At 31.9% G+C, this 27880-nt stretch overlaps 3 protein-coding genes across 5 annotated transcripts; 2 read left to right on the top strand and 1 right to left on the bottom strand.

Annotated features, from left to right (window-relative positions):
* Positions 1-1913: 1913 nt before the first annotated feature.
* On the bottom strand, positions 1914-9620 carry LOC123198427 (pectin acetylesterase 9). Of its 2 annotated transcripts, XM_044613140.1 has the most exons (14): positions 9264-9620; positions 8998-9160; positions 8827-8909; positions 7238-7367; positions 5175-5254; positions 4830-4916; positions 4578-4699; positions 4008-4068; positions 3850-3906; positions 3701-3778; positions 3491-3596; positions 3253-3398; positions 2434-2544; positions 1914-2343 (listed from the first exon to the last, which is right to left on the bottom strand). In XM_044613140.1, exons 2-13 carry the CDS (start codon positions 9143-9145, stop codon positions 2440-2442), a joined length of 1203 nt encoding a protein of 400 aa, XP_044469075.1. In that variant the 5' UTR covers positions 9146-9160; positions 9264-9620; the 3' UTR covers positions 1914-2343; positions 2434-2439. The 2 variants fall into 2 exon arrangements, with proteins under 2 accessions (XP_044469075.1, XP_044469074.1); XM_044613139.1 differs by having other exon boundaries at positions 8998-9620.
* A 4781-nt stretch (positions 9621-14401) lies between these two features.
* LOC123198122 (signal peptide peptidase-like 1) lies at positions 14402-18455 on the top strand. Its single transcript, XM_044612741.1, has 4 exons — positions 14402-14524; positions 15262-16204; positions 17690-17890; positions 18021-18455. The coding sequence occupies exons 2-4, from the start codon at positions 15407-15409 to the stop codon at positions 18135-18137; spliced, it is 1116 nt and encodes a 371-aa protein (XP_044468676.1). The 5' UTR covers positions 14402-14524; positions 15262-15406; the 3' UTR covers positions 18138-18455.
* A 3478-nt stretch (positions 18456-21933) lies between these two features.
* Positions 21934-27225, top strand: LOC123197868. 2 transcript variants are annotated; one of them, XM_044612346.1, is made up of 10 exons: positions 21934-22359; positions 22627-22713; positions 22878-23953; positions 24099-24187; positions 24336-24439; positions 24554-24644; positions 25114-25189; positions 25333-25447; positions 25546-26077; positions 26606-27225. In XM_044612346.1, exons 1-10 carry the CDS (start codon positions 22074-22076, stop codon positions 27096-27098), a joined length of 2949 nt encoding a protein of 982 aa, XP_044468281.1. In that variant the 5' UTR covers positions 21934-22073; the 3' UTR covers positions 27099-27225. The 2 variants fall into 2 exon arrangements, with proteins under 2 accessions (XP_044468281.1, XP_044468282.1); XM_044612347.1 differs by having other exon boundaries at positions 22222-22359; positions 22616-22713.
* Positions 27226-27880: the final 655 nt, after the last annotated feature.

Genomic DNA, 27880 nt, shown 5'->3' with positions numbered 1-27880 from the left:
ATAAAGGTATTTTGGATATTTTATGTTTTAGGCTATATATGTATAACAAAAAAAAAAGTAGCTACATATAAATACAAAGAAAAAAATGAGGTTATTTTAATTAATATCTTCATTTTAAAAATATAAATAGGTAAAGTCTTATATATGTGTCATGACATGATTAGATATTATTTTATCTTTAATTCAATATTATTTAATCATATAATAATATACATAATTATATATTTATTTATATATTTAAAAAAATATATATATAATTTTATTGTGATCATACAAATACAACCGATGACAAAATCAAAAGTTTCATTGCATTCTTTTTAGAGGGACTGAAGAATAATTTTATTTAAGGTAGATATGATTCTAGTTTGAAGGTGAAGCATGTTTTGTGATTGCATCTTAATCAAGTTTATGTCAGCCTTGGAGATGACATACTTTAATAATAAGATATGATATATAATAGTTAAATTGTGTATTATATCGTATATTTAATTCGTATTATATTGTATAATATGGTTTTTAAAAAAATAAAATAATTAAAAAATTTTAATTGATACATCATCATTTTAAAATATATTATAAAAATTTTTGAAATTTTAAAATTTCTCATATATATTTTTATTATATCATATTTTTTAATATATATGAATTTATATTAGTAATTTGTATCATATTATAAGATATATATATTATATTAATTTAATATATCTTATATTATATATTATTTTTTATTTATATTATATCATACAAATAATATATTATTAAATATTAATAATTATAATTAATATTATATTAAACCAACCAGAAGTCCCTCCTGCGGGCTTGAGCTCGGTATAATCCACAAAATCGCAAACGAGGTCCCTCCGAGCCAGACTTTTTTTTTTTTTTTAGTGCCGGACGGCTCAATTTCTTGACCATGGTCCGCGTCTAAATGTTACCAAATACTTCTGACAAAAGTTTAAATATGAAGACTTTATTCTCCGATGAAGTGTCACTACTTGAAATGACATGTCGTTATAAAGACTTCAATTGCCAAAAGGAATATAAACCATTGGCCCAACCCCCCTTCAGTCACCGGTGATTAAATACTTTAAGTGGGTATTAGCATGTAATAACATATGGTTTATTTCTCTGAGTTAGTAATTTTGAATTGATTAAGAATAATATTACAAGCAAATTGACTTGCCACGGACTTCACCCAAACCAAATTGGTTTGGTCTCAAAGGCTTACTTTACTTATTTAGTTTAATTTGAATTTATTTTCAATTTTTATTTGTCTTTAATTTTTCAAGTCAAATCAAACCGAGTTAAAAAGAATTTGACTCAAATTCATAATTCAGGGGTCGTTTGGTTTCAAAAATTTAAAGATTACATTGGTAATCTATTTTTTATTACTTACATTATCTTATTTAATTTCTTAAAAATAAAATATTACAATAATCTTCTATTACTAATGCTGACGTGACAAATAATATAAGTGATAATCTGATTACCACATTCGTCTTAGGTATTAAAAGATTACCAAGATAATCTTGATTTTATTATAATTATATTACTATTTATTAATTTTTTGAGACAAAAAATAAATTTATTTTTAATTAATATAACAAATAATATAAAAATATTTAAAAATAATTATATTTGAAAGTATTTATCTTTAACCAAACACAATAATTATTTATACCTTTAACCAAACTTAAGCTACACTTAATTTTGACTCAACAAACTCGAATAGAACTGAAGCTAAACCATTGTTTATTTAAGATAAACCCGAGTCAGGAGTTGTTCAATATCGATTTGGTTTTGTATTCACCTTTATATGTCATCATATGATTTGATGATCTAATTATTTATTTTATTTCTAATTTAATTTTACTCAATCACGTGATAACAAGTCAAATTATTTGTTCCCTATGTGTATAATAAAAAATATTATTATTCATATTTACACATGCAAATATCATACTGTTTTTAAATTACAGAAGAAAAAATAAGAATCCAAACCACAAAAACAATAAGACTTCAACTATTAGAATGTAGCACCAAATCACATAAATCCAACTAGTTAAAAGTATGGAGATTCATCTTCTTTGTGAATTTCCTTCCTAATATTTTGGTGGAGAAACAATAATCAAACCTTTTATCAAGTGATAAATTTGCTAAAAAATGTGTATTCCATGGCTATCTTTTGTTTCTTCTCTGTATGCTTTGATTATCCATTTTCTAGTAATTAAGTTATAATATATGTAGCAGCAATTAATGCATCTTCCACTTTCGGAAATCAAGAATTATTTACCGTCTAAATGTTATGTTGGACCTGCCACTTTTGCTCTTCATCTATTCAACCTGTAATGATGGATTTTCAGTATAGTGGCACTATGAGCTCCGTCCTTATATATACATATATATATATATTTGAATTCATATGATCATTACCTGAATTTATGGTATTAGGTTACGGCAAGAACTATCACAAGGATATCCACAGTCAATCTCTCTGGTTACCCTTCTGCTAAAATACCAATCACCAACTGCTTCTGCAATTGTCTGGAAAACGCGGTGCAAATTTTTAGAATAGTACATTTTCGGAGTAAACGAAAGGTGTTAAGATTGTGTTTTGAATCCTGTGCAACAGTGAGTGTTTAAATAAAGTTGTAAAGATCCCTAAAAATTAGGTTGTTTTGTTTTTAGATAGACAATCATAAATGGTGAGAAACACCTATAAAATAGATAAGGTTATTAGAAGGTATAATTGGGTTTTTTGAAAGGAGTTTTTGTGGGCTATTCTCATTTTAAAAGTCACATAATTGTAAGGGTGTTGTGATTTTTCTTTTTCAAAAACTCCATACTTGTAATGATTGATTAGCCAATTGAGATTTAGAGTAAACTATTTTGGGTTAGATTGAACCAAATATTTAGACTTTCTATTATTTTTGGGTTTGGATGTTGCGTCCTGACACAATGAATTGCTTAAATCACTTTGGGTTGGATCTAACCATATATTTTATGTCTTCTAGACTTGCTTTCTATTATTTGTGGGTTTGGGGTTGGCAAGCTGGGCGCCCACAGCATGTGGCGCTCGCACTTGGGCACCAAGTGATGCACAGGAGAAGCAGGAGTTGACGAGACTTAGTGTTGTGCTTAAGAAGGAATAGAAGGATCAGATCTATTCACCCAATACAGTGAAATTTCTGAAATGACTTTTGAAAAGGTGGCAGACCCATTGGCATATATTTTTATATTAAAGTGAATTACCTTATTGTTTATTCTGGGGGAATCAACTGCAAACCAAGTATCTGGTGACTCACTTTGGCAATGAGCGAAGCACGAATTTATGAACATTCCATCACGTCTTGAATACTTAACTAATCTCAAAGCTATAAGCATGTCACGCCTGAAACCTGAGAAAAGCAAAACATTACTACTTGTAGAGCTGACCAAATGGAAATTATGTTTAAATAGTAATTACCAAAGCAAAGATTTATATATATACCTTGCAGTATATCTATCTGGTCTGTGTTACATTCTGCTGGATTAAGCTTGCAGTGCTTCCAGTGCCCACGTAAATCAGCAGAAGGTGGAACCAGTATGTGATGAAACTGTCACACATTTTAGATCAAATTCTTAATATAATATAAACCAAATAGACCAACAAAATGGATGTATATGATATCAGATTAAAGAAAACAGAGGAAAAATATACTTGGAATACATCGTAGGCTGAGTTCAAAATGAAATAAGGTGTTGTAATATACTTCAAGGCATACTGTGGGAAAAAACACTGCAGAAAAACAAAGTAAATTATGAATGCCATGATGAGCTAACAATAGATTTGAATGGCAAAAATCGTACCAGATTGGGAAAAAAGAGGGATTCTGTGCAGTTTTGATTCAAATTTTGTTCTATCCCCTGTTATGTACATTTCTCATATATGAATATGAAATTTTCAAATCAAGAAACACAATGAAGATTATATGCTTAAGGGCTTTGAACAATAAAGGTTGACATACCTGTAGTTCAACGAGAGCTTTGTAGAAGAATCTTATTGTATGGTTCAAACTTACGTCTCTTCTGTAAAATTATAAGGGCAACAAAGGGGAGTAAATAATGTTTAAAGCAAAAGATGAAATTTAGGATTGGATATGAACCAAGATGAGTTTGAATATCCCTTGGCTTGAGTTCAATTTAAATGAAAAGTAATTCGATTTGAGTTTGTGGAGACAAAATTAAGAGTAATTCGAGTTCGGTTCAAGTTTCACTCAAATTTATGGTTTGAATTCATAGCTCAAATTTATGAGTCAAATTCATAGTTAAAATTCATAATTTATTGACAAAACAATGTCTTTTTATCTAACAATGGATAAAATGATGTTTTTTTACCCATTAGCTCAACATAATTTGAATTAAGTCCTGAACTAAATTTGAACCGAATTGAGTCATCTAACCCACGTGAGTTCGACTAAGTTAAACTCTCTATAACTAGAGTTTAATTTAATTTAAAAAATAAATTAAATTTTTTGATTCAAACACAGTTTGCGTGCAACCCTAGATAAAATTAATACTTAGCAGTGAAATTTTACTCATCCAAGAAAAATCCAGCGTCGCTCAAGCATTTCACGGTGGCATTCGGTAAAATTTTGGTTAAGTTGTCACAATGCATAAAGGTCGCTAAGCCCCCAGCAGAGCAACCTGAAAGCAAAGCCTGAAGAAGAAATTGAGTCACTGTTTCAAGCCCACATCAAACTATGATAGATCATTATCCATATGACAAAAATATACAAAATTTTGCTATTCTTGCAATTTATGAGTAACATTTTATCTCTAGGACATACCTTTCTGGCATTTCCCAATCCTTTAGGTAGAAGATCGAGAATGATTGCTTCCCAAATTTTTTGCCCTCTGAAATAAAGTAATGACGTCTGTCATTCATTCACACAAATCAATTAGTTAAATTTGAGCACAATAGATGGTCTTTCCCTCTGGAAAGTAGAAAGCAGCAAAAACAAACTATAATTTTCACTGCCTCCCTCGTTTATGATTTCATATAAAATTGTTAGAGGGCACTGACCTCTTTTATCAAACGTGTTAACGGATTTTACACAATCAAATACCATATATTTCACTTTCCTTTATCATGATAAAATTTAAGAGAAAGAAAAATGGAGTGAGACAGTTACCCCATTGTCAAACTCGGCATTTCCAGCAAACGAACCTCCATCACAATATCTAATTTTTACACGATTCCAGTTGTAGAAATCTGATTCACAATCAGAACTCTTGTCAGACCACTGATAATAATTTTTACAAGAACGTATTTTGTTAGGAGAAGATAACATAAATTAAAACAGATTGACGCATGCATTTTGTCCAGAGCAGTCCAGAACATTCTTCTGTCTAAGATTCTAAAACTTAAATAATTGAAACCCAATTCAAAGATTGCTATTAAAAAATAGGCCAAATGACTTCCCAGCCAACATATGTTGTAATGGCAAGTTTCCACCCTTTAACTATGGAAACACCAAATACCCACCTTTTAACTATGGAAGAAGACCTCTGGAAAGATGACCGTCTTCCCAGATGAAGACGACGGCTTCGTCTTCATCTGGGAAGACAAAGAACTTTGTCTTCTTCGACGAAGTTCTTCGTCTCCCAAGACATCTCTGATATCGATCGGCTCTCCAAATGGGAGGAAAGAGATCGCTGGAAGGAGAAGATTTCTCGGGAGGGAGAGGTCGTCGACAATAGAACTGGAAAGGTCGTCGGAGATTTCAAAACCAAACCCTAGGGTGAAACTGCCAGTTTTTAAAATTTAGACTGAGGAAAAATTTTAGTTTTTAAAGTTTAGGGGATAAAAATGGATTATATTTTAGTTTATTTTTTAATATTATAGAGAAAATGATGATTTTACCTTTATTATCGTTATTTTTAATTAGTTATTGGTGGGTATTTGATATTTTTATAATTAAAAGATGAAAATTTTTATAACAGCATACCTTGGGTGGGAAATAGTGGTTTGGCCTAAAAAATATTTAGAAACCGCCAGCTGGTCAAGGCTGGCCAACAGGGTGAAGGGCAGAAAATAAATCTGAGCAACAAGCCATAGCTGCCTGTCCGCTAGTGCTGTTGGGTTGAAAGTATTATTATTAAATATTAATCACGTGAAAGCGACAATAAAGAATGGTAGGAACATGAACGTGTCACGAGAATTCATTAGACTTCCCGGTGTACGAGGACATTGATGTCCTCCAACCATTCAAATTCCAGATCTGCTACATGCCAAAAGAAGTAGCAAGGTAGCAAAAGAATTAATTAACAATTTACAGCGTTTTCCACTTTCAGTTTAACTTAACAAAATCCAAGTTACGGTCGACGCTTATGACTTAACACGAGAAAGTAATGTCATCATAGCAGCAGGTCAAAATCTTCAATTACATGGATTGTATAATATTCTCATATATTGTAAATATAAATTATCATACCAATTTAGTTGTTCAAATTTGAGCCAAAATAAAGAGACGAAACTTCCTATCCTGTTTGCCTAGCCTACACATCTACTGTGTACACAATAAAAGCAGAAATAAAAACAGTACCAGTGTCTCGTACGGCCAGTTATATACTTTCTTAAAAAAAGGCAAACGATAAATTTTCACCTAACTCTAATTTTAAAATATCTTCACGTTTGTTTTAAACACTCATTTATGCTTCAATTATTGTTAAATTTTTTTAAATAAAAATAAAATTATTATTTTATTATTAATATTAAAAAATTTAAAAATTTTTAATTTTTAATTTTTAATTTTAAAAATTAATATTTTTATTTTTATTTAAAGTTTTTTAATTTTTAAAAAATATATTTTTCTTTTCCTTTAAAAGTTAGAGTTTATTTTTAACATTTTCTAATAATAATCTCTGATCATTGATGACTCTTCTTTTAATCCAAACTCGTTGTCCCTCCTAAAAATCTTTTATCGTTTAGAATCATCTAAATTAAAAAAATCCAAATAAATCATCATCTAAATAACCCTTTTGTTGGGTTGTCCAGACTAAGAGTTGGCCTTCAATTTGATCATGTAACGTGTATCAATAATAGATATTAATTTATGGATTAATAATAAATTTTTTATTGTTTTGATTATTATGTAGAATTTAAAGTCATCATTTGAACAGTTGATTACATATAAAACAAAACCCACAGAAAGCATTAATTATTTAACTTTAATAATTAAAGCGAGAAAAGTACCTGGATTAAGAGAGGCATTGTTACTTAGAATTCCAGAAAAGACCTCCCGTTTGATCATGTAACGCGTCGATCCACGCCGTGTTTGGGCTCTCTCTAAACAGGACGGAATATCATTACACCACCCACCACCCTGTAGATCTTCATAAATTAACAAACTCACCAACTGACCAAATTCATTTATTTAGTTATCATTGCTCATAAATTTTCCGTGCTCGATGTAGCCCGATTATTTTCGGTGACTAATAATTGATTTCGTTATCTGGGACCGTTACCATAAGTCTGTGGATGTCGACAAATAATAGTTGCGTTATCCTTCAAGTTCACGTCTGCGTGTGGGGGCCCATGAAGTTACAACGTCAAACACAAAGATGAAGGTGCTTTCATTTAAGATGAGGCATTGGTTTTTTTTTTTCTTTTTAAACTGAAAATGCTTTCAAAATAATTTTATATTAAAAAATGTTAAAGATTAGATTATGTTAAAACTAGTTTAACAAAGTGTTCAATAAAACAATGCCGACATAGTGTTGAAATTTCTCATTTTTTATATCTAACACATATTGTCACATACATATCATTTAACTATTAGACTATATTTAGCTAGGAAGAACAAAAGATTATTCTAATAATTAATATTTTATTATTGAGATATAGTAGATATGACAATTAATCTTAATTTTTTTTATAATTTTATTACTCTTTAATGCATTAATAATATTTAAGTATCATAATAAAATTGAGTATAAAAATAATAAATATAAATTTATGTATAAATAATTATATATAATCATATGATTGAACGATTTTAAATTAAAAATAAAACAATATTCAATCATATGATAATATATTATTTTTTATACACATATTTATGTTAATTAATTATGCATGTATTGATACAGAAAGTAAAATAATATATTATTAATATTTTATTAATACCAATTAAATAAAATAATTATTTCTAACTATTTATTTATCTAAAAGTATAAATGTACACTTATTAATTATTAATATAATTTATATTTTTAATCATTTTTAATTTTTATAATAAAAGATAAATAAACACACCACACTGTTAAAATCAACCACTAATACTAAAGATCTTATGAGTTTATTAACTTTGCACTAATAAATGATATAAACCTAGATTTATCCTAATCACCTTTAAAGACAAAGTTGATTAACTAATATATTTCGAAAATCCGGAATCAAATAAAGTAATCAGGCTTATCTCATAGAATTTCGAACCTAAGTCCTAAGTTTGCTAATATTAAAATATGAACAAATACCGAAACCGCAAGCAAATGTTCCAGTTGATTTGGATGCTTGCCCTATTATGGACCACCACATCGGCAGCGCTCACAACAAAGCGAACTTCAAGTGCAAGCTAAGCAAATTGCAAAAGTGAAAATGCACGAGACACTGTTTTAAAAAGCCTCAACGATGTCGTATTGGTTTCAGAAATAACCAATCATTCATCAGCGACCACTGAACCAATGCAAGGACCAAAATCGTTCTGATCCACTCACTAAGTTACGGAAACTAATTTGAAATGATTAAGTTTTAAAATAATAATTAAACAAATGAATAATTACCTCAAACTGTAGCAACCAGTTTGCTGCTCCAGCACCGAATCCTCTGTGCAGATGATAAGCCGGCAAACTGCCGTCCAAACAAACTGACAAAAAGCCGGTTCGTTAATATTGAGCTACTTTTAACAGTTTATTTTTTTCCAGGAAAAATCAATTATGATTGAGAAAGCTTACAGGCGCCAATAGCTGAAGCGTTTTCAACCAGAGTCATGTTCACGAGAAGAGGTTGCGGACGCTTCTCCGAGTAAACGCGCCATGGCGCTGAGGTTAGTACAACCAGTACTACAACTACTGATATCTCTACTGCTTCATTCAACTTCATTGTCGCTTCAGTTAGCTTTCATCGAAATGTAGACGAACGGAAGATAATTAATCGAAAAAAAAAAATTTAAAAATAAACAGATCAGTGAAGTTACAGAACAGTAGTAGGTGAACGAAACCTCGTTTTAGCTAAAGCGAAATAATATCTTGAAGCAAAACGGTTTCTGATCGTAATGCGAAAAAGAAGAGAAATAGAGAAGGAGAAGGAGGAGGTGGTGGTGGTGACGGCGACGGCGGCTGTAGCGTTGTTTGATTGGGGAGGGAAAGTGGATGGTCAATAACACGCTTTTAAATAAACAGCCTTAAGAAGAAAAAAAAGACTGAAAATTTGATCATTTGGTCCTGTTGGTGGGATCCACCGGCTAACAGCTGGTGATGATGGTAACTTAGCCAATTATGCTGTTTGGTTTGGTTTGTTTGAGGACAGTTGATGAAGGTCTAGGATTGCAGGTGATTGTTAGGTTGCTCGTCACTTCTCTTGAGGGTCTGTTTATGCTTTATAGTTGGCCTTCAGTTGAATTATACGCCCAACATGTTACTCGTCCGCGACAGGCGGCTAAGCTCGACTAAATTAATATAAATGGTCACCGTTAATTATTATTGTTATCATTAGGCCAAAAGTCTAATTCCCACCCAAGGTATAGCCAAAACCAAGATATATGTCTATCCATTTTTTTAAATTTAAATATTTATCTATTATTCAATTTTTATTAAAATTTTATATTAAAATTAAAGATAAAATCATCATTTTATCGGTATTATTAAAAAAATTATAATTTTATCTTTTTTCTTTAAGTTTTGAAAACTAACAATTTTATCGTATTTTCAAACTTTTCAATTGAAAAGTAGTTTTTTTCACTCTCAAATCCTTAGGGTTTTTCCTTCTTCTTCGACAACCATTCAACAATGACGATACCTAAGAGGAGACGACAACAAACATCTTTTCATTGTCGTCTAAGAAGAGTCAAAAACGAAGAGAAGAGACGTCTATCACTGTCTCCTTTCGGCCACCATAAGGGAGGAAAGAAACCTAGAGATTTTAAGGGTGGGGAAGTTACTTTCCAAAATTGAAAAAGTTTTAAAAATATGGTGAAACTGTTAGTTTTTAAAACTTAATAGAAAAATAGAATAAAATTATTATTTTTTATATTATTAGTAAAATGACGGTTTTACTTTTGATCTAAACAAAAAATTTTAATAAAAATTTGATAATAGAGGGACATTTAAGTTTTTAAAATTTAATGGATATGTAATTAAGGTTTCATTACACGTTGGGTGGGAATAAGTTTTGTAGCCTAAGGATTATTTTTTGGGCCCAAAAACACTGATCATCATTAACCTGGTAAAATACCTATTTTATTTTTATTTTGATTTACTAAATATTTTTATTCTATACAAACATTAAAAAAAATTCTTAGAACAAATCACCAAAGATAAGATATATCGATATTCTAATTACCTAATATGGTTTATTTAAATCATTGAGATAAACTCAATAATAATTAATTAATTAATTAATATTAAAAAAATAAGATTATAATTTATCCATTTGTGTCAATTGTATTTTTCTCTTAAGATTCGGTTTAAAAATACTTTCCTTCATTAAATGATATAATAATATTTTTTTTATCCATCAAATTCTAAATAAAATTATCGTTTTTTCAACTATTTTAATTTTTAACTTATAATATAATTCTAAATTAACAAAAATTAAAAACCGTTTAATGATGCAACTTGCATAAGTACCCTATTATTTCCTTTCCAATCCACCAGCATCCCTCTTCCTTTGAGCCAACAAACCTTAGTTGTCATCCTCACTTCCGACAATTATTTTTAGGGATGACTTAACTTCAAAATATACTCTAGCCTAATCTCTCAACGATTTTGTCAATTCCGATAGATAAAACCTCTGATTACTAAAATTGATATCAACAATGATTTCCTTTTAGGACATGAGTCAATCCTTCTCTAGCCTATGTCGTAACTCTCTATCACATGAACATGTCTTTCTCAACAATCTTGATATCATGGGTCAATCATCAACAATAGTGATGGTGAAATTAAATTGTGATTAGGCTTTTAAGGGTGTAAATAAATTTTCAAACTTATTAAAAGTACTAAACTATAATAATTAAATTATTGGATGTGATTTATAAAAGATTGTATTTTTTAATTTTGTCAAAAAATTATGAACAGTAAAATTACTTTTTCGCCACAAAACCATTAAATTTTGCAATAATATTGTTTTATTTTAGATAAAAACATATCATTTAGGGTGAAAAATATGGTTAAGTAGGTGGAAAAATTAATTTTCTGTATCCATTTCTATCGGGTACGCACTACATAACCTTCACTGTCGGCAAGTTTACCAGTAATTTTGATATTTTTTACCATTCGGATTCAAGGTGCTCAGCCTGCTGGTTTCATTCATTAATGGAGTTTGGAGGCATATAAAAAGAGACAGACTGCACCCAGCTCTCAAATATGGCCTCATTATCAAAATTCAAAAATGACAAAAGTTCACCCTGCAAATGAAACAGTGCACGTGCGTAACTCAACAGAAGAAACTTCTCTCCCTAATGGAGTCTACGAAGCATTATTACTTGCCATTTTTTACCAATAAAATCCCCTTGTTCAGGATCATTTAGTTACCCAAAATCATATTCAATGATAAAAACATGCCAAAATTCTATTTGGCGTTTGACCGAGGCTCAATACATGATTCTGATAATATATTTTTATTATTTATATTTGTTTATAAATAATAAAAAATTTTCGTAATTTATTATTATCAATAGTGATATAATAAATACTATAATATGTAATCTGATTATTAAAATAATCTTAATTTTATTATAACTATATTATTATTTATTAATTTTTATGATAAAAATAATTTTATTTTTAATTAATATAATAAATAATATAAAAATATTTTAAAATAATTAAATTAAAGACATTTAAGTAAATTAATATATATTTATTATTTTTTTTAAATTTTATTAAATATGATAATAATTTATATTTAATAATTTTTAAGTTTTTTAATTTTAATAATAAAATATTATATTAACCGGCCAAACACAATTCCTTAAAAAAATAAATTTGGTAATTTATAAATTAAAAAATTATTTGAAAATTGTTTAGGTTGATGCCGATCGTGGAGGTCAACAGCCCACATGAGTTGCACGTGGGTTATTCATGTGGCATGCAATTATGCAATCAATATGGACAAAATAATTAAATTAATTTCGTCCTTTTAAGATATTATTTTGTAAAAAGTCAGGTAGGTGATTGTTTAGTTAAGTGTGGTGTCTCACTGTTTCAGTACCGTGATGATTGAATTGGCAAACGGCTGTGCAATGCAAAATTTTGTTGCTATTGGGGATATGTTTTTGTATTTTGGGCGTCCGTTGTTTTCCTCGTTTTTTATTGGGCCTAGGAAATGCAATCGGAAGCATTTCATTTTAATCCAAAGGCCCAAGGATATTTCCCACCCAAGTTTAGGGGTATTTTTAAAATTATGTATGTAAAATTTAAAAAATTAAAAGTCTTACTCATCTGTTTAAAATTTTAATTAGAATTATAAGTAAAATTATTATTTAATAAAAATTTAAAAAAACTAAATTTTAATTATGTTTGTCCCCTCAATTTGAAAATCTCATAATTTTTTCTCACTCAAAATTTAAAAGATCAATATTTTCCTTATAGGATTTGCAAATTGTTGTCGAAGGTTTTCCCTCTCGGCTTAACTCTCCCTACCGATCACATTCCAACCATCAGCAAAACCGATTGCCTTCGATGAAGACAATTTCATTTTCATCAAAGTGTCTTCGTCTAGGATGAAGATAACTCTCGAGGTCTTAGACCATGACGATGTGGCCTTCTAAGACCTTCGACGGTTGTCTTTGTTCAAGATAAAGACACTCTGATGAAGACTACTTTGTTTTCATTAAAGGAATTATGTTTCGTCGATAATTGAGATGTAATCAGTAGAGAGAGTTAAATCGGGAGAGAGAGCCAACGTGGTCAGAGACGACGATTTACAAACTCTAAGGGAAAAAATATTGATTTTTCAATCTTTTGGTGGAGGGAATTGAGAGATTTTCAAATTGAGAGGGGTAAAGGTAATAAAACTTGAGTTTTTAAAATTTTTTATTAAATAATAATTTTATCCTTAACCTTAACTGAGATTTTAAATAGATAGATAAGAGTTTTAACTTTTTAAACTCTACACATATAACTTTAAAAACACATTTAAACTTGGATGAAAAATAGTCCATCAGCCTAATCCAAAATGCCACTAACACTGCTAAAGGCTCATACTCTACTTTTCTGGTTCCCTTCGATTCAAGTAGCCCACCGATTAACCATATAAGTCGAGAGAGTTATTCAAACTCAAGGTTGAGTGAAAGTTCAATCTTTCATCAAAGAATTTTAAAAAAATAAAAATATTATTTATTTTAAAAATATATAAAAAAATATTTTTTTTATTTTAAAAAGTTAACAAATTTTTTACTCAAATTTTAAAAAATAAACTCAAAAAAGTTCACAAAATTAGTAGAATATTAAAATTTTTAAGGAAAACTTATATTTGAATCTTTATTATACTTGTAAATCTTTACTTATTTGATGTAATAATTGTAAATCTGATTTACTGTGTTTTAGGTTTACTCATTTAATAAATAGGTGTAAGGTCTCCAATTATCAAAAAAAATTTAAAAATTGACCAATAGTTGTAAGTTTGATTACTGTGCTTCAAGTTTATCTATCTAATAAATACGTGTGGCGGTCCCGATTATTAAAAAAAAATTTAAAGAAGTGCCATTTCCCCTTTAGGGGTTCCAATGAACTTCACTAACTTCGCCCATTTACATCCTTGGTCTCTCTTGCATCCTTTGCAACAAACTTACCAGTGAGATTTTCCCTCCCAAATTGATATCACTAATACTATGTATATTTGTTTTAATACATAAATAGATAACATTTATATATATCATCATATAATTAAACATTATTTTATCCTTAATTAAAAATTATTCAATCATATGATAACATATATTAAATATGTATCAATTGATATACTTAGAGTAAGTTTGTATAGTTTTATTGAATTAATATTAATTTAAGAGTAATGTTATGTGTACCATTATATATATATATATCATCATATGGTTAATGTTGTTTTATCTTTAATTCAAAATTATCGAACCAATTAGTGTCACATATAAAGTAATTTATTGGCACGAAGAACAATATTGCAAATGTTGGGGCCTTCTTAGAGATAATCATAATTTCGTTCTCGCCTTTGTTATACAGCAGGGTAGAAAGGAAACCCCGTTGATCGGCAAGAGCTCCTGCAAACCCTTCAGAGTCCAAGGTTACTTTCTTTGACTTTTGTTATTCTCTATAGTTATCTTCAGGATCCCTAATTTCTCTGCTCTTCGATTCACTCTAAAGTTATTTCGATTTCAGCTGTACTAATGTGATTTACTTGAATTTCATTTCTGAACCCTCGATTTGGCCTTTTAGGGTTAATTTCGTGCTTTTTTCTGGAAACGTAGATAAAAGATAAGAAAATTAAGAATATTGATCCCTTTCGTCTGGTTTCCCGAGAAAATTGAAGTATTCAAGTCAGCTGAGCTGAAGTTAACCAGGCCATGTTTTAGTTGCTTCAGGCTTAATCTAATGCGTTTTTTACGTATTGAGCCGTTAAATAGAAAAATAAGTGATAGAGTTTCAGTTTCATGTTGTCTTTCTGATATTTTCTTGGATGTGAGTAAAATGGAGTGTACTTTTTTTCTGTTTTTGCATGAAATTTTTAGGTAATTGTCCTCTAAATAATTCTTCGTGGAAATAGAAGGTGTTCTCTTGTCTGCATTGAAGCTTTGTCAAAGAAAAAGAACTGATCATTTTCTTTTTTCTTGCATCCGTTGTTTCTTTCTCTCTCCTTTTCTTTTTATTATCTATTATTTCCTCTATTCAGCAAAAATCGTACAATTATGGATTTGGTTTAAAGGTGTGGTTATAAACTCTTTAATCAATTTAGATGTTGATAATATTGGATTCATACTTTGGCTCTTGCACTAATGTATATTTTAACATTATTGATCACAGGTTGCATCATCTTCTTCGTGAAGTGTTTGTCAGAGAAAAATGCAACTTTGGTAACAAATTTTGTAATTTTTATTGGTAATCATTTATATGCACATAAAGGAGGCTTCAGATAGTTTGTTTGAAAGAATTTCGGGCTTATATAGTTATGGAGTCTCTGTGGAAGCTTTACCATCTGCTGGAGCCTGCTCCTGTTACACTCATCTTAACAGCTGTAGCTGTGACATTTGGATCTGCCTTTAGGGCTCTAAATTATGGGAAAGAAATGGAGCGAAATCATGATTTTTCAGAAGCATCCATTATGTTAGACAAGTCCCAAGCATTAATGATCCCAATAATGAGCTCCTGCAGTTTGCTTTTGATGTTCTATCTGTTTTCTTCACTTTCACAACTCCTCACTGCCTTAACAGCCATTGCATCTGTTTCATCCCTATTCTTTTGTCTATCTCCCTATATTGCCTATGTGAGGTCACAATTTGGTTTGGCTGACCCATTTGTGTCGCGATGCTGTTCGAGGCCTCTCACACGAATCCAATGGCTATTATTGTTGGCATGCACTTTTATAGTTGCTGCTTGGCTAGTTTCTGGTCATTGGGTCTTGAACAATTTGTTGGGTATTGCCATCTGTGTTGCATTTGTGAGCCATGTGCGCCTTCCAAATATCAAAATATGTGCAATGCTCCTAGCATGTTTGTTTGTGTATGACATATTCTGGGTTTTCTTCTCTGAGAGATTTTTTGGGGCTAATGTTATGGTATCGGTAGCAACACAACAAGCATCAAATCCTGTACACACAGTGGCTAATAGTCTGAGTCTTCCTGGGTTGCAGCTAATTACAAAAAAGCTGGAGTTGCCTGTGAAGATTGTATTTCCCAGGAATTTGATTGGAGACGTGATTCTTGGAGCAGAGGCTTCAGATTTCATGATGCTTGGTCTTGGTGATATGGTATGAGCAACTTTTTATTTCAGTGGTCTACAGTAATTTTTCAAAGTAGAATGTGTTGTGTTCAACTACTATCACAATGCAGTGGTGTGTAACATCTAAGTTTCTGCTAAATAGTTTTACATGAATGGATTCTTGTTGGTGTCTGCTATTTTGTGTCATTGTGCAGTACTCTTGTTTTACTGTGAGTGAAAACTTTTCAATATCATTGAGAATTTCCATTAAGAGATATCAATATCGAGTTCATTCTTATCTTTTGGTCCATTCAAATTCTCATTCCATCATTGATTGAGTCTTGCAGGCAGAAAATTCATTGTATTCTAAGTCAGGTTGCCATCTTAGCTACACCTTTTAATCTATGCTTGTGACATGGAATTATCAAAGCTCTTGACTATCTGTATTGTAATTTCATAATTGTTTATCCTTAGTTGTTTGCATCTTTTAGCATGATATCTTATATAGCATTGATTTTTCTCGATGCAAACTGGTTCATTGGTGCTTATGCTTCTTCATTAGATGCGTGGATGAGTGTCCATGCGTGCCACATGCATAATGAGCTACTCTGAGGTCCAAAGTAGCATCCTTTATCATCCTTGATGTTCTATGCTTAATTGGAAATTGATATTATATCTTCATCAGAAGTCAGACCTTAACTTGAATACATATTTTTGTTACTGAAAATATTGGCTTGAAATGTATTACACAAATGCATGATATACGTGCTTATGCCACATACATTGCTTTGTTATTTAAATATTAATGTCAGATTCCTACCTGATGGCTCAATTACTTGGCTGAAGTGGTTTCTTAATATGTGTCAAAACTGAAGATTTCAAATTCCAGTCAGTCACATCTTAATACGCTCCATAAAATTTTTTGATTTCTCAATTTGGAGGTTTGACCCAATTGTTTATCTTATCCTAGTTTCATGGGAGGGAGTTTTTCATACTTAAATATTAATGTTGAATAGTTTCTTGAGAATTTAAAATATTGGGTGAAGTGGTTTCTCAAAAAGCTTCGGTAGAATGTACTTGAAAACTTGGGGTGGGAAGATGTTAATCATCTTCTTGTTGATCTCTTGTTCTTTATTGATAAAATAGCTCTGCATCATCTTTCCACCTAATATAATGTGAAGATCAGGACTATTAACCTGCTGATAAGGCAAATTTGTTATGTTTTCCTTTCTTTGAGGTCCATATGAGCTCAGTTTGTATTTCTTTAGCATTTTTGTTTTTCATGTGCTCTTTTCTCAAAATTTTTTCTGTTGTCACAAACTTGTGTAATGGTCAAATTTGAGGGGAAAATCTATTTGCTATAATTTTACTCATGCAGATTGGCATACCATGTCAAAATTTTCATAGACACAGATGCTCATTCACTCATTTTTTCTGGGCTTTTCTTGTTGAAAATGTAATTATGCCACTGTTTGCCTATTATTCATTTTGTTGTGTCTTCTGCGTGTAATAATTCCCGTCATCTATTTGATAGGCAATGCCTGCAATGCTTCTGGCATTGGTCCTCTGTTTTGATCATCGGAAGAGCAAAGATACAATTAGTCTCTTTGATCTACATTCATCAAAGGGACACAAATACATATGGTATGCTCTTGCAGGATATGCTATTGGACTTGTAACTGCTTTAGCTGTCGGAGTTTTGACTCGCTCTCCCCAACCTGCCCTTCTTTATCTGGTAACTTTGTATTATTATATTGAAGTTTGTGGGTATAATCTCTGATGATTACGCCGGTAGAAATCTTAGACAGAATTTTCTTTTTTTTTGCCTGTGCTTAGTTTTTTCTTGTGCATTTTGGTGGTTGTAGGTGCCTTCGACAATGGGACCTGTAATTGTTATGTCATGGATGAGGAAGGAGTTAAATGAATTATGGGAAGGACCAATGCAAAACCTCAACGATAAGGCTCGTCAAATAGAAGTCTAAGTCATTAAAGATTGTAAAGCCAAATTTAAAGTTGTAAAGTTACTTGGAAAATCTACCCTCGGAAAGATGAGTAGGCATTAACAAATTCAATGTTTATTTTGTTGAAATTTCCATTGGCAGCCATGTTTGTCTTCCGATCAGCTAGAAATGAAGGGGGAATGAAAAGTATGTTTAGTTCGTTAAGAATAGGCAAAGACATATGTTTAGTTCATTAAGAAGAGGCAAAGACATCTTTTCCTATATTTTCCACATGGCTAAAGAAAGGCCTAAGATTCAGAATTTAAGATTTACATGTGCAATGTAAAGGATTATACTTTATAGTGCCTTGGTTTTTTGGTTGGGTCGCTAAAGGGAAGGCTGAGTTAATCCAAGTCCATGTGGCTTTTATGTTGAAGAAAATTATTTGGGAGGAGGAAATGAATGCAAATTTTGGAAATACCATATGGTGGAGATCATAGTCGAACATTAACATTGACATGTTTCCATGATAAAGTTCCTAAATTATTATTGATTGATAATACTCAATGGCTTGTATTACTTCGCGTTAATTAAAAATGATCCAATGCAATTTTCTCAGTTTATTTTACTTCTATCTTATTCTTTTCTGAGTACTCTAATGAGCAATCACCCTTTTGCCCCTAGTAAACCGTCTTTCTAAGAAAACCCATTTTTCCTCAAAATCTCCACCTTGTGTTATAGCTTATTTGATGACGGAATGTCAATCACAATAGTTGAAGGTTACGTTATCACCCCCGTCGAGAGGGAAAACAACTTCTGCAATGCTATAACCTACAAGATATTTGTTAACAAGAAGAAACATCTGAGAAGGCAACTGAGTTGCAGGCGGTGATGGCCAAAAAGTGGGTGGTTAGGTTAGGGTTTTCAAAATTTTGCAAGAATTAAATTACGGGTTATCAAAGTTTTAAAACACTAAATCTTGTTATAAACGGTGGATTTTCCACCACGTAGACAATTTGAAAATTGTGTGTGAATGCATTAAATGCAAGAATGCAAACATGCAATGTGATCAAAACAAGGGAGCAGTGCGTTTTCTATATGAAGGCCCCCTCACCTCCATTTGGATACACATTAATAAAATTTTCATGCAAGCCTCCCAAGTTCTGCTTTCATTCTTCTGCTTAAAGTTTATTTTAATTATAACATTTTTCACTCTTAATTTTTTATTATATTTACAACAAAATCATCATTTTTAAAACGTTATGAGAAGATTTGTAATAATTATTTTTAATTTTTATATAGTGAAATTACTATTTTATCTTTATAATTTTTTTTGTTTAAACAAAATTTTATTCTAAATGAAAAAATATATAGCATATACTAACAAGGGGTGAAAAAATATGTTACATTTATTTAATAATTTTTTATTAGATAAAGATATAAAAATAGTTCAATGGTTAAACGACCATTTTCATTGAGTTTCAAAATTTATGACCCTTTTTATTTATTATTATTATTACTATTATTATTATTTTTCAAAATACGTTCCTCATATCCCTGGTACCTTTCAGTTAGACAAACAAAGATTTGTAATATGTTCCGGCCTTCCGGGGGAAACAAGTCGGATTCAAAGCGCTCTTACAAAACCCTGACCGAAACCCGACAATTGTTACTCCATCTAATCAATTGACACACCTTTACGGTGTCGTTTCAATCTTCTCCTCTAAAACCCCGACTTGGAAAGAGAGCGGAGAAGCTCGCGTTTTGAAGGGGTAGCTGTTTCAGAAAATGGGAACATCAGCGCGGGTGACTCCATTATGTGGAGAAGTTCGCTACTTATACTGTTGTAAAGACCAAGCAAATGAGCTTATTATCTAGGTTGGAACAAGTTGATCAGATCCTATGTTGATGCCCTCCTCAGTTCATTGGCACCTCACTCAAGCAATGTATCACAAACTGACATTGCTTTCCATGTATGTGATATTTGCATGTCCAGCTTACTAGATAATTTGCACAAGGGTTCCGTGTTCTATTGGCTCTCTAGGCCTCTAACTAAGATTGTGCATGCATCTTTGCGATCATGTCTTCAGGAATCCTTCCCATTGCCATCTCAAGTTTCAGTTCATTGAATATTTGCTCCTCCAATGATTTTGCCATTTATTTTAGTTTATAATTCATGTTGGTCATTAGTTTTTTTGACTGGCTATCTTACTTTTCCTTCCCACCAGAAGTTGATCATGTTCAAATATGAAAAGATGATCATAACTCTACGAACAATATTCCAAAAAATCTAGAGAGGTGTGTCTTAAAGAGTGATATATCCGTTACAGGTAGAATTTGCCCTTGGTGGAGCATTGCGATGTGGTGAGTATGCCACAATCCGCAAAGTTGGGAATACCAGCCAGAAGGTGAGAGCGATTACAGTTGATTCTTTTTTTTTTTTTTTCCCTTCTTCATTTTTCCAGTCAAACTTTTAAAGTGGGAAGCAACCATGCATGAGATATTAATTGTTGAACAAACCGCCTTTCGTTTTTCGTCTGTTTCATTTAGGGCGGAGGTTCCGGTATTCAGCAGATTTTAATAGAAGGCCCCTTATGTGAAGACTACTACAAGATTCGTATCTGTATTCACAGTTCTATTTGCTATAACATGAAATGCAACTCTAAGCCGTTCCACATGCTCTTGGCGTTCTACTTTCTGGGCAATTTCTTTCTTTCCACCTGACAGAACGGGAGGAACAGCATAACTTTCGCCGTGAAAAGAAAAACTGAGAAGTTGCAGAATGTAATTTCCGATTGTAAGCCCGGCTAAATGTACACATTGATTACCTTTTCTTTTTATATGTGACATTCCATAGTTCTCTAATCTTGTCAACCAATGTGAAATTTTCATTTTGTGCCGGTAGTCATGGGAGAGCACGAGCTGGGCAGGTGTTGTCACAGTTATGCTCGAAGGATGACATGCTGCCGTGATGCAATTGACAGTTGGAATGTCGTTCGAATAAATGAGACCAACTACTACAAGTCGTTTGATACAAGCAATTCACATGTCCAATTCCTTGGTATTCTCTGGGAATTAATGACATCAGTGGAAGCAGCGGCAAATGGTATTTCATAGTTGTAATAGTAAAATTACCTTTTCCATCCCAGGTTTGGCCAAAAAATAGTGTTTACCCTTAGTTAGCATATTAACACTTTTTCACCTAAATTAAGATTATATTAAAAAAATATAGGTATAAAAACAAAATAAAAATTTTATTATTTATTAATTTTAAAAATAATTTTTTTTATTATATCTAAATATTTTAAACATTACAATCGTATAATCAATCAATAACACTTATATCATATAATTATATATAATTTTTTTAAAATATTAGGGTTTTTAAAAAAATTAAACGGTTATTAGAAATTTGAATAAAGTTTGAAAACATTTTAAAAAATTTTAAAATATTAATCTGTTCTCTATAGTTTAAAATGTTTGGGTTTGATGAAATTAAAAAAAAAAAATAATTGATGGTAAAATTACAATTTCATTGTTTCGCCCTTAGTTATTTTTAAACAATATTGATTTTGGGTGAGATTTGTTATTTAAGCAATAAGGGGTGGAGAAGGTTTTTAGGCCAAACCTTGGGTAGGCCATGTGATTTACCTAAATTGCAAATGCCAAAATGGTAGGTGAGACCGGAAGAACGTTAGTTTCAGAAATTGAAATTCCAGTAGTGCGCATTTTAACGGGGATTATTATTAAACATCATTAATAGACATTATTAATTATAGAATTTAATTTAATTTTAATAACTTTTCAAGCATGAGATAAATATGTAGTGAGAAATAAACATATAAAAATGGAAAATCATGTACTCTCTTCTTGTCTGATTCTTCCCATAAACACCAAACAAAACCCTAGAAATCTCCTTCATCATTTCTCAAATCACTTATCATTGATTTTCAATTCAATCAAAGCGCAGCTTTTTCAATGGCTTCCACGACTGCCGCGTGCTCGCCCAGCTCTCTCCAGCTACGACTGGCTTTCAGTTTCAGGAATTGTGCTAATTCTCCTCCAATTCTCGTTCGCTCTCGTTTCCGCTTCAATCATCCAGTTCGCTTTCTCTGCTATTCAACAACCGAGGAACGACGTCGTAGAGGAAATTCATGTATCAGGTTGAAGTCGAACTCCACGAGTGATTCCTTTTCCGGCTGGTCCACTTCGGATAATGATGGTGAAGAGTCGCTTGAATCGCAGAGAAAGAAATGGCTTGGAGGTATAAGAAAGGATTTCTTTTGCTCTTTTAAAAAAAAAAAAAAAATCTTACTTGAATTTTAAACTGCTTTCTATGCTAGATTACAATAATTTCATCGTCTTATGTACAATAATGCTTAGTCAACTTCAATATGACTAGAAATCTTATGCTTGAGTGAACTTAGATGATGATAAAGTTGGTTTTCCATGTTTAGATGCTTACGGAGCTCCTTTGTTTTTTTTTTTTTTAATGTAGTCTAATAACACTTTCAAAGTAGTTTGCTTTCAGGGATTGTGGGTGCTGGCGTGGCTGGAGTTGTTCTGTTTGTGGGGCTTACCTTTGCCACATTGTCTCTAAGCAAGCGGAACACTTCCAGTAAGTTGCTGCTTCTTTTTCGGTTTTTTTTTTTTTGAAATTTATTTTACTGAGTGCATAAGTGGATCTACAATAATGTTTCCTGGCACCTATGATTGATATATATATATATGTGTGTGTGTGTGTGTGTGTGTGTGTGTATAAATATTCATTCTTGAACACAGGAGTAAAACCAGAAATGGAACCCTTGACAACTCAGCAGGAAGTTTCATTGGCCTTTAATAATGAGAAAGTTAAAGTTGACGAGGAAGTTTCATTGGCCTCTAATAATGAGGAAGTTAAAGTTGATGAGGGTGGTGATGGGAGGCACGATGTGAAGCTAGATGATAACAATGTGGAAAGCAAGACGGGTACAGATAATGTTCCTCATTCTGAATATAATGACGATCCTAGTGAAAAAAAAATGGCCATCAATACTGAAAATCTGGCTGTAGCTGATGTCAATTATGCATCTAGTGGCGTTGATGTCATTAATAAGGCTTCCATTCAAGAAGATTTGCAACATGAATCAGCTTTGCATGATATCTCAGCTGCTCATGATGCAACAAAATTGCCTGAACCTGATGTTGTTGATGGTTCCTTTATTGCCCCTAACTTTAAAGATTCAGATGACAGCATGGATGCATGTTTACCTGAATCTACTTCTGAAATCAGTGAAGGCAACCTTGTAAATGTTGAACCAACCAACTTGTCAATTCCAACTGACCTTAGCAATGATCATCAGGAGGGTTTGCCTGGATCAAATGTTTCCAATGTTACCTTGGATTCCACTTCTGCTACCAGTGCTCATGTGCCCATTGAGCCTGTGGCTGTGATTATATCAGTTAGTTCAGATGCAATTTTAGAACCTGAGGTAGTGCCCAAAGATCTTATAGAGGCTGTATCTTCACCTTCATCTATAGAAAATGTTGAACTCAGCGAAAAGTTACAAGCCTCAAATGAAAGAAATAGCTCTTCCCTGGAAGTTCATAACTTCAGTGAGAGTTGGTCTTCTGGAACAGCGTCTCTGTCAGAATTAGCCAATCAATTTTCAAATGAAAAAGAGACATATCATCAAAATGAGATTAATGAAATCAGCTCATATTCTGTACCAACTACTAGGAGTTCCTTCTCCCCTACTGGTATACCTGCTCCATCTGTGGTTTCTGCAGCTCTACAGGTGCTTCCTGGGAAAGTTCTGGTTCCTGCAGTTGTTGATCAGGTTCAGGGGCAGGCTCTAGCAGCATTGCAAGTGTTGAAGGTACATTTCTCAGTTTGTAAGTATGATTAGATTTTAATATTTGATAATACAATGACCTCATTTACATTATGCTTGTGTAATCGAATTCTATGGCCGAAATTATTGCTTTTGCAACTTTAATCATAATTAAAACATTTTTATTCAGATTATTGAGGCTGATGCGCAACCTACTGATCTTTGCACTCGTCGTGAGTATGCTCGTTGGTTGGTGTCTGCAAGTAGTGCTCTTTCTAGGTACACATGTCCTGAATGTTGGATGTGGTCTCAGGAATTTTGTTTATCCAGCAATTATTAGATGCACATTGTTTGAGTTGGAATAGCATACAAATGCAAGTCATAAGTTTAGAATTTTCTGATCCAAAAGTTTTTCGTTTGCTTTCAGGAATACAGTTTCAAAAGTGTATCCTGCAATGTATATAGACAATGTTACTGAACTTGCGTATGATGACATTACTCCAGAAGACCCTGATTTTTCATCCATTCAAGGTAAGCATTACTATTATTATTTTTATTTTGATTTTGGTCTATAATTTTTGTAGATAGCATTTCTGTTATCATATAAGGTTTGTAGCGTCTCAATGAACTTAGTTCATTTTTAAGGCTTGGCAGAAGCAGGACTAATCTCAAGCAAGCTTTCTCAACGCGATTTGTTTAATGAAGATCCAGGCCCACTCTGTTTCTCTCCTGAAAGGTGATTTGTCCGGTGACTGCAATATAATTCTGTGCATTTGATTACTATATGGATTACTTTATCAACCTTCTGTAGTTTATCTAAATCTGTTATTGAAATTGATTACTGAAATTATTCATTCATTTACTTTTATGTTTCTGATTATCTGGACCTGTGCAACATTTCATCATAATGTATGACGCCCTTTTTTATTTTTGATTTTTTTTATTTGGTATTGGTACAAAGTATCTGACTGGTGACCAAACCTTGTAGGCATGATCTGGAGTCTGGGTCCACTGCCTGTTAGTGTTAATTCATTCACTTGGAGAATTATAAAATAAGGAATAGAAATTGAGATCTCTAAATCTTTCTGGTCATGTGATACGTGTCAAGTTTGCAGCTTTTAGGTGTTTCAGATATGAAATTAATTTGTGTTGTATTTTAACATGATTATTGCTTTTTTATGGTTACCAACTCTTTTGTGCTGTAGTCCATTATCACGTCAGGATCTTGTAAGTTGGAAGATGGCCCTTGAGAAAAGAAAACTCCCAGAAGTTGATAGAGAGGTTATCTTTTCTAAAGCTTCATCTAGTTTAAACTTTCAACTAGTTTTCTTTTACATAATTCCAAATGTAATGATAGATTTTCTTAACTAAAAAATATGCAATGATAGATTTTGCGCTTATTTCTCCTACATTGCCATGGGCAGGTACTACAACAAGTTTCTGGTTTTATTGACATTGATAAGATAAACCCAGATGCGTGGCCCGCGCTTGTAGCTGATTTGTCTGCAGGAGAACACGGAATAATAGCACTTGCTTTCGGTGAGTCACATTTGCTGATAATCTCTTTTTTTAAAATTTTATCTCAAATTTTTATGATTAATTTGTCCCCTCTTTTTTTTTTTTGAAAAAAAAAAAAGGTTGCACAAGACTCTTCCAGCCAAATAAACCTGTCACAAAAGCTCAAGCTGCTGTTGCCCTTGCAATCGGGGAGGCTTCTGACATAGTTAGTGATGAGCTTGCTCGAATTGAAGCAGAATCTGCAGCAGAGAATGTAGTTTCTGCCCACAATGCTTTGGTAGCTGAAGTTGAGAAGGATATCAATGTGAGCTTTGAGAAAGAGCTTTCCATGGAAAGGGAAAAGATTGATCTTATGCAGAAAATGGCTGAAGAGGCAAGACAGGAATTGGAAAGGTTGAAATCAGAGAGAGAGGAGGATAGAATTGCCTTGATGAAGGAGCGTGCTGCTATTGAATCAGAAATGGAAACTCTGTCAAAGTTACGGCATGAGGTGGAAGAGCAGGTGGAGAGCCTTATGGGTAACAAGGTGGAGATATCATATGAAAAGGAAAGAATTAACAAACTTAGAAAAGAAGCAGAGATTAAAAACCAGGAGATCGCCAGGTTACAATATGAGCTGGAAGTTGAGCGGAAAGCCTTGTCTATGGCTAGGTAAGCAAAAAAATGATTTTATTTGCAGGAAGCAGTTCTATACAATTAGCATGTGATTTGATGCTTTGATCTAACAACTGGGAAGAATATGATCCTAAAGTGAGTACTTGATGTGTTTATGATAAAAGAAAATACATGCCATGTATGCAGACAAACCTTTTACTTCATTGCCAAATAAAATAAATTGAAAAAGAAAAAGACAAGACAAAGAGGATTACTTTAAATTTAGATGTTTATGGATTTAAGTTTGTAGAATGTATGAGAGGTGCATTTTGTAGAAGTATGCTGTTGCACCAAACTGTGTTCTGTCAGATTTTCCCATGATTCATACTTGTTTGTCCTAGTACTGTAAATGACTCTACTTTAGCAGAGCTCACATATCTGACTCCTTATGATTACTGAAGCTCATGTATGGTTCAGATGATCACTATTAGTTGATGATCATATATGGCCCAAATTACGTTTGATTTTGCTTGTTTAACACCATCACATGCTATTCATTACCATTTTCTTCTTTGTTCCATGCAGGGGTTGGGCTGAGGACGAGGCTAAAAGAGTAAGAGAGCAAGTGAAAGCCCTGGAAGAAGCAAGGGATCGGTGGGAGAAACATGGTATTAAAGTAGTAGTTGATGATGATCTCCGTGAAGAGAGTGCTGGTGGAGTTACATGGCATAATGCTGGCGAGCAATTATCAGTGGAAGGAAGTGTCAACAGGGCTCAGAGCCTGGTCGACAAGCTCAGGGGAATGGCCAATGAGGTTAGGGGGAAATCTGAAGAAATAATCGATAAGATCATTCAGAAGATACTTCTCTTCATCTCAGTTGTTAAAGACTGGGCATCAAAGACCAAAACAAGAGCCGAAGAATTAAAAGATGCAACGATCCTGAAAGCAAGGGGGTCGGTAAATGAATTGCAGCAAAGCACTGCAGAATTCAAATCGGCCGTCACCGAAAGTGCAAAGCGGATAGCCGGAGACTGTAGAGAAGGGGTCGAGAAACTCACTCAGAGGTTCAAAACATAACTCAAGCTCTTTGTCTTCTTTTCTTATAGCCCCAAAAATTTTTCTTGCCGGCAATTGCTTTGCTCGCTCACGAATAAGAATATCAAAATTGAAATCAATAAAAAAACCAAAGGAATTTCATTTTGCATTGAAAAACTTTAGTTTAAATAAAATTTATGATCAAAGCATCAAACGGAATTTAAGTTTATATTTATCATGTTACTATATGTTACAATTGGATAAATTTAATAATTTTTTCTCCTTTTTTGGTATTTGATATTATGGACTAAAAATGAAATCCGACAAAAAACCGGTTTAAATAAATAATTATTTTATTTATTAAAAAATAATAAAAAATGTTAATATATTATTTTATTTAAATATTTTATTGTTTTGTATTAAAATATTTGTTTTATATGTAATTTAAAATTTTTTAATGCTAACAGTGTGTTAAGATTTTTTAAATGTTATCAAATTATGAAATAAACTTAAGATGAGATTTCATGTATAGAAAAATATGTATTTAAGTTTTTCTTTTATTATATATTAAAATTAAAATTTTTACTTATTTTTGGGGTTTGATTTGAGTGGGGTCTCTTGATTAAAAAGAAACAATTAATTAAATTATTTTTTAATTATAATTTTTCTTAATATATATTTTTAAATATTTCTTGTTTATTTAAATTAAAAATGGGGGGTATTTTTGCCATTTAATTAGTAAGATTAAATAATAAAAAAATTAATAATATTTTAATAAATAAAGTGATGGGTGATCAGAAATCCTTTGCTTTTTCAATTAAATT

Source organism: Mangifera indica, chromosome 15 (genome assembly GCF_011075055.1).
Source record: "Mangifera indica cultivar Alphonso chromosome 15, CATAS_Mindica_2.1, whole genome shotgun sequence".
Lineage (NCBI taxonomy): Eukaryota > Viridiplantae > Streptophyta > Magnoliopsida > Sapindales > Anacardiaceae > Mangifera > Mangifera indica.
This window is presented reverse-complemented; position numbering and strand designations above follow the sequence as displayed.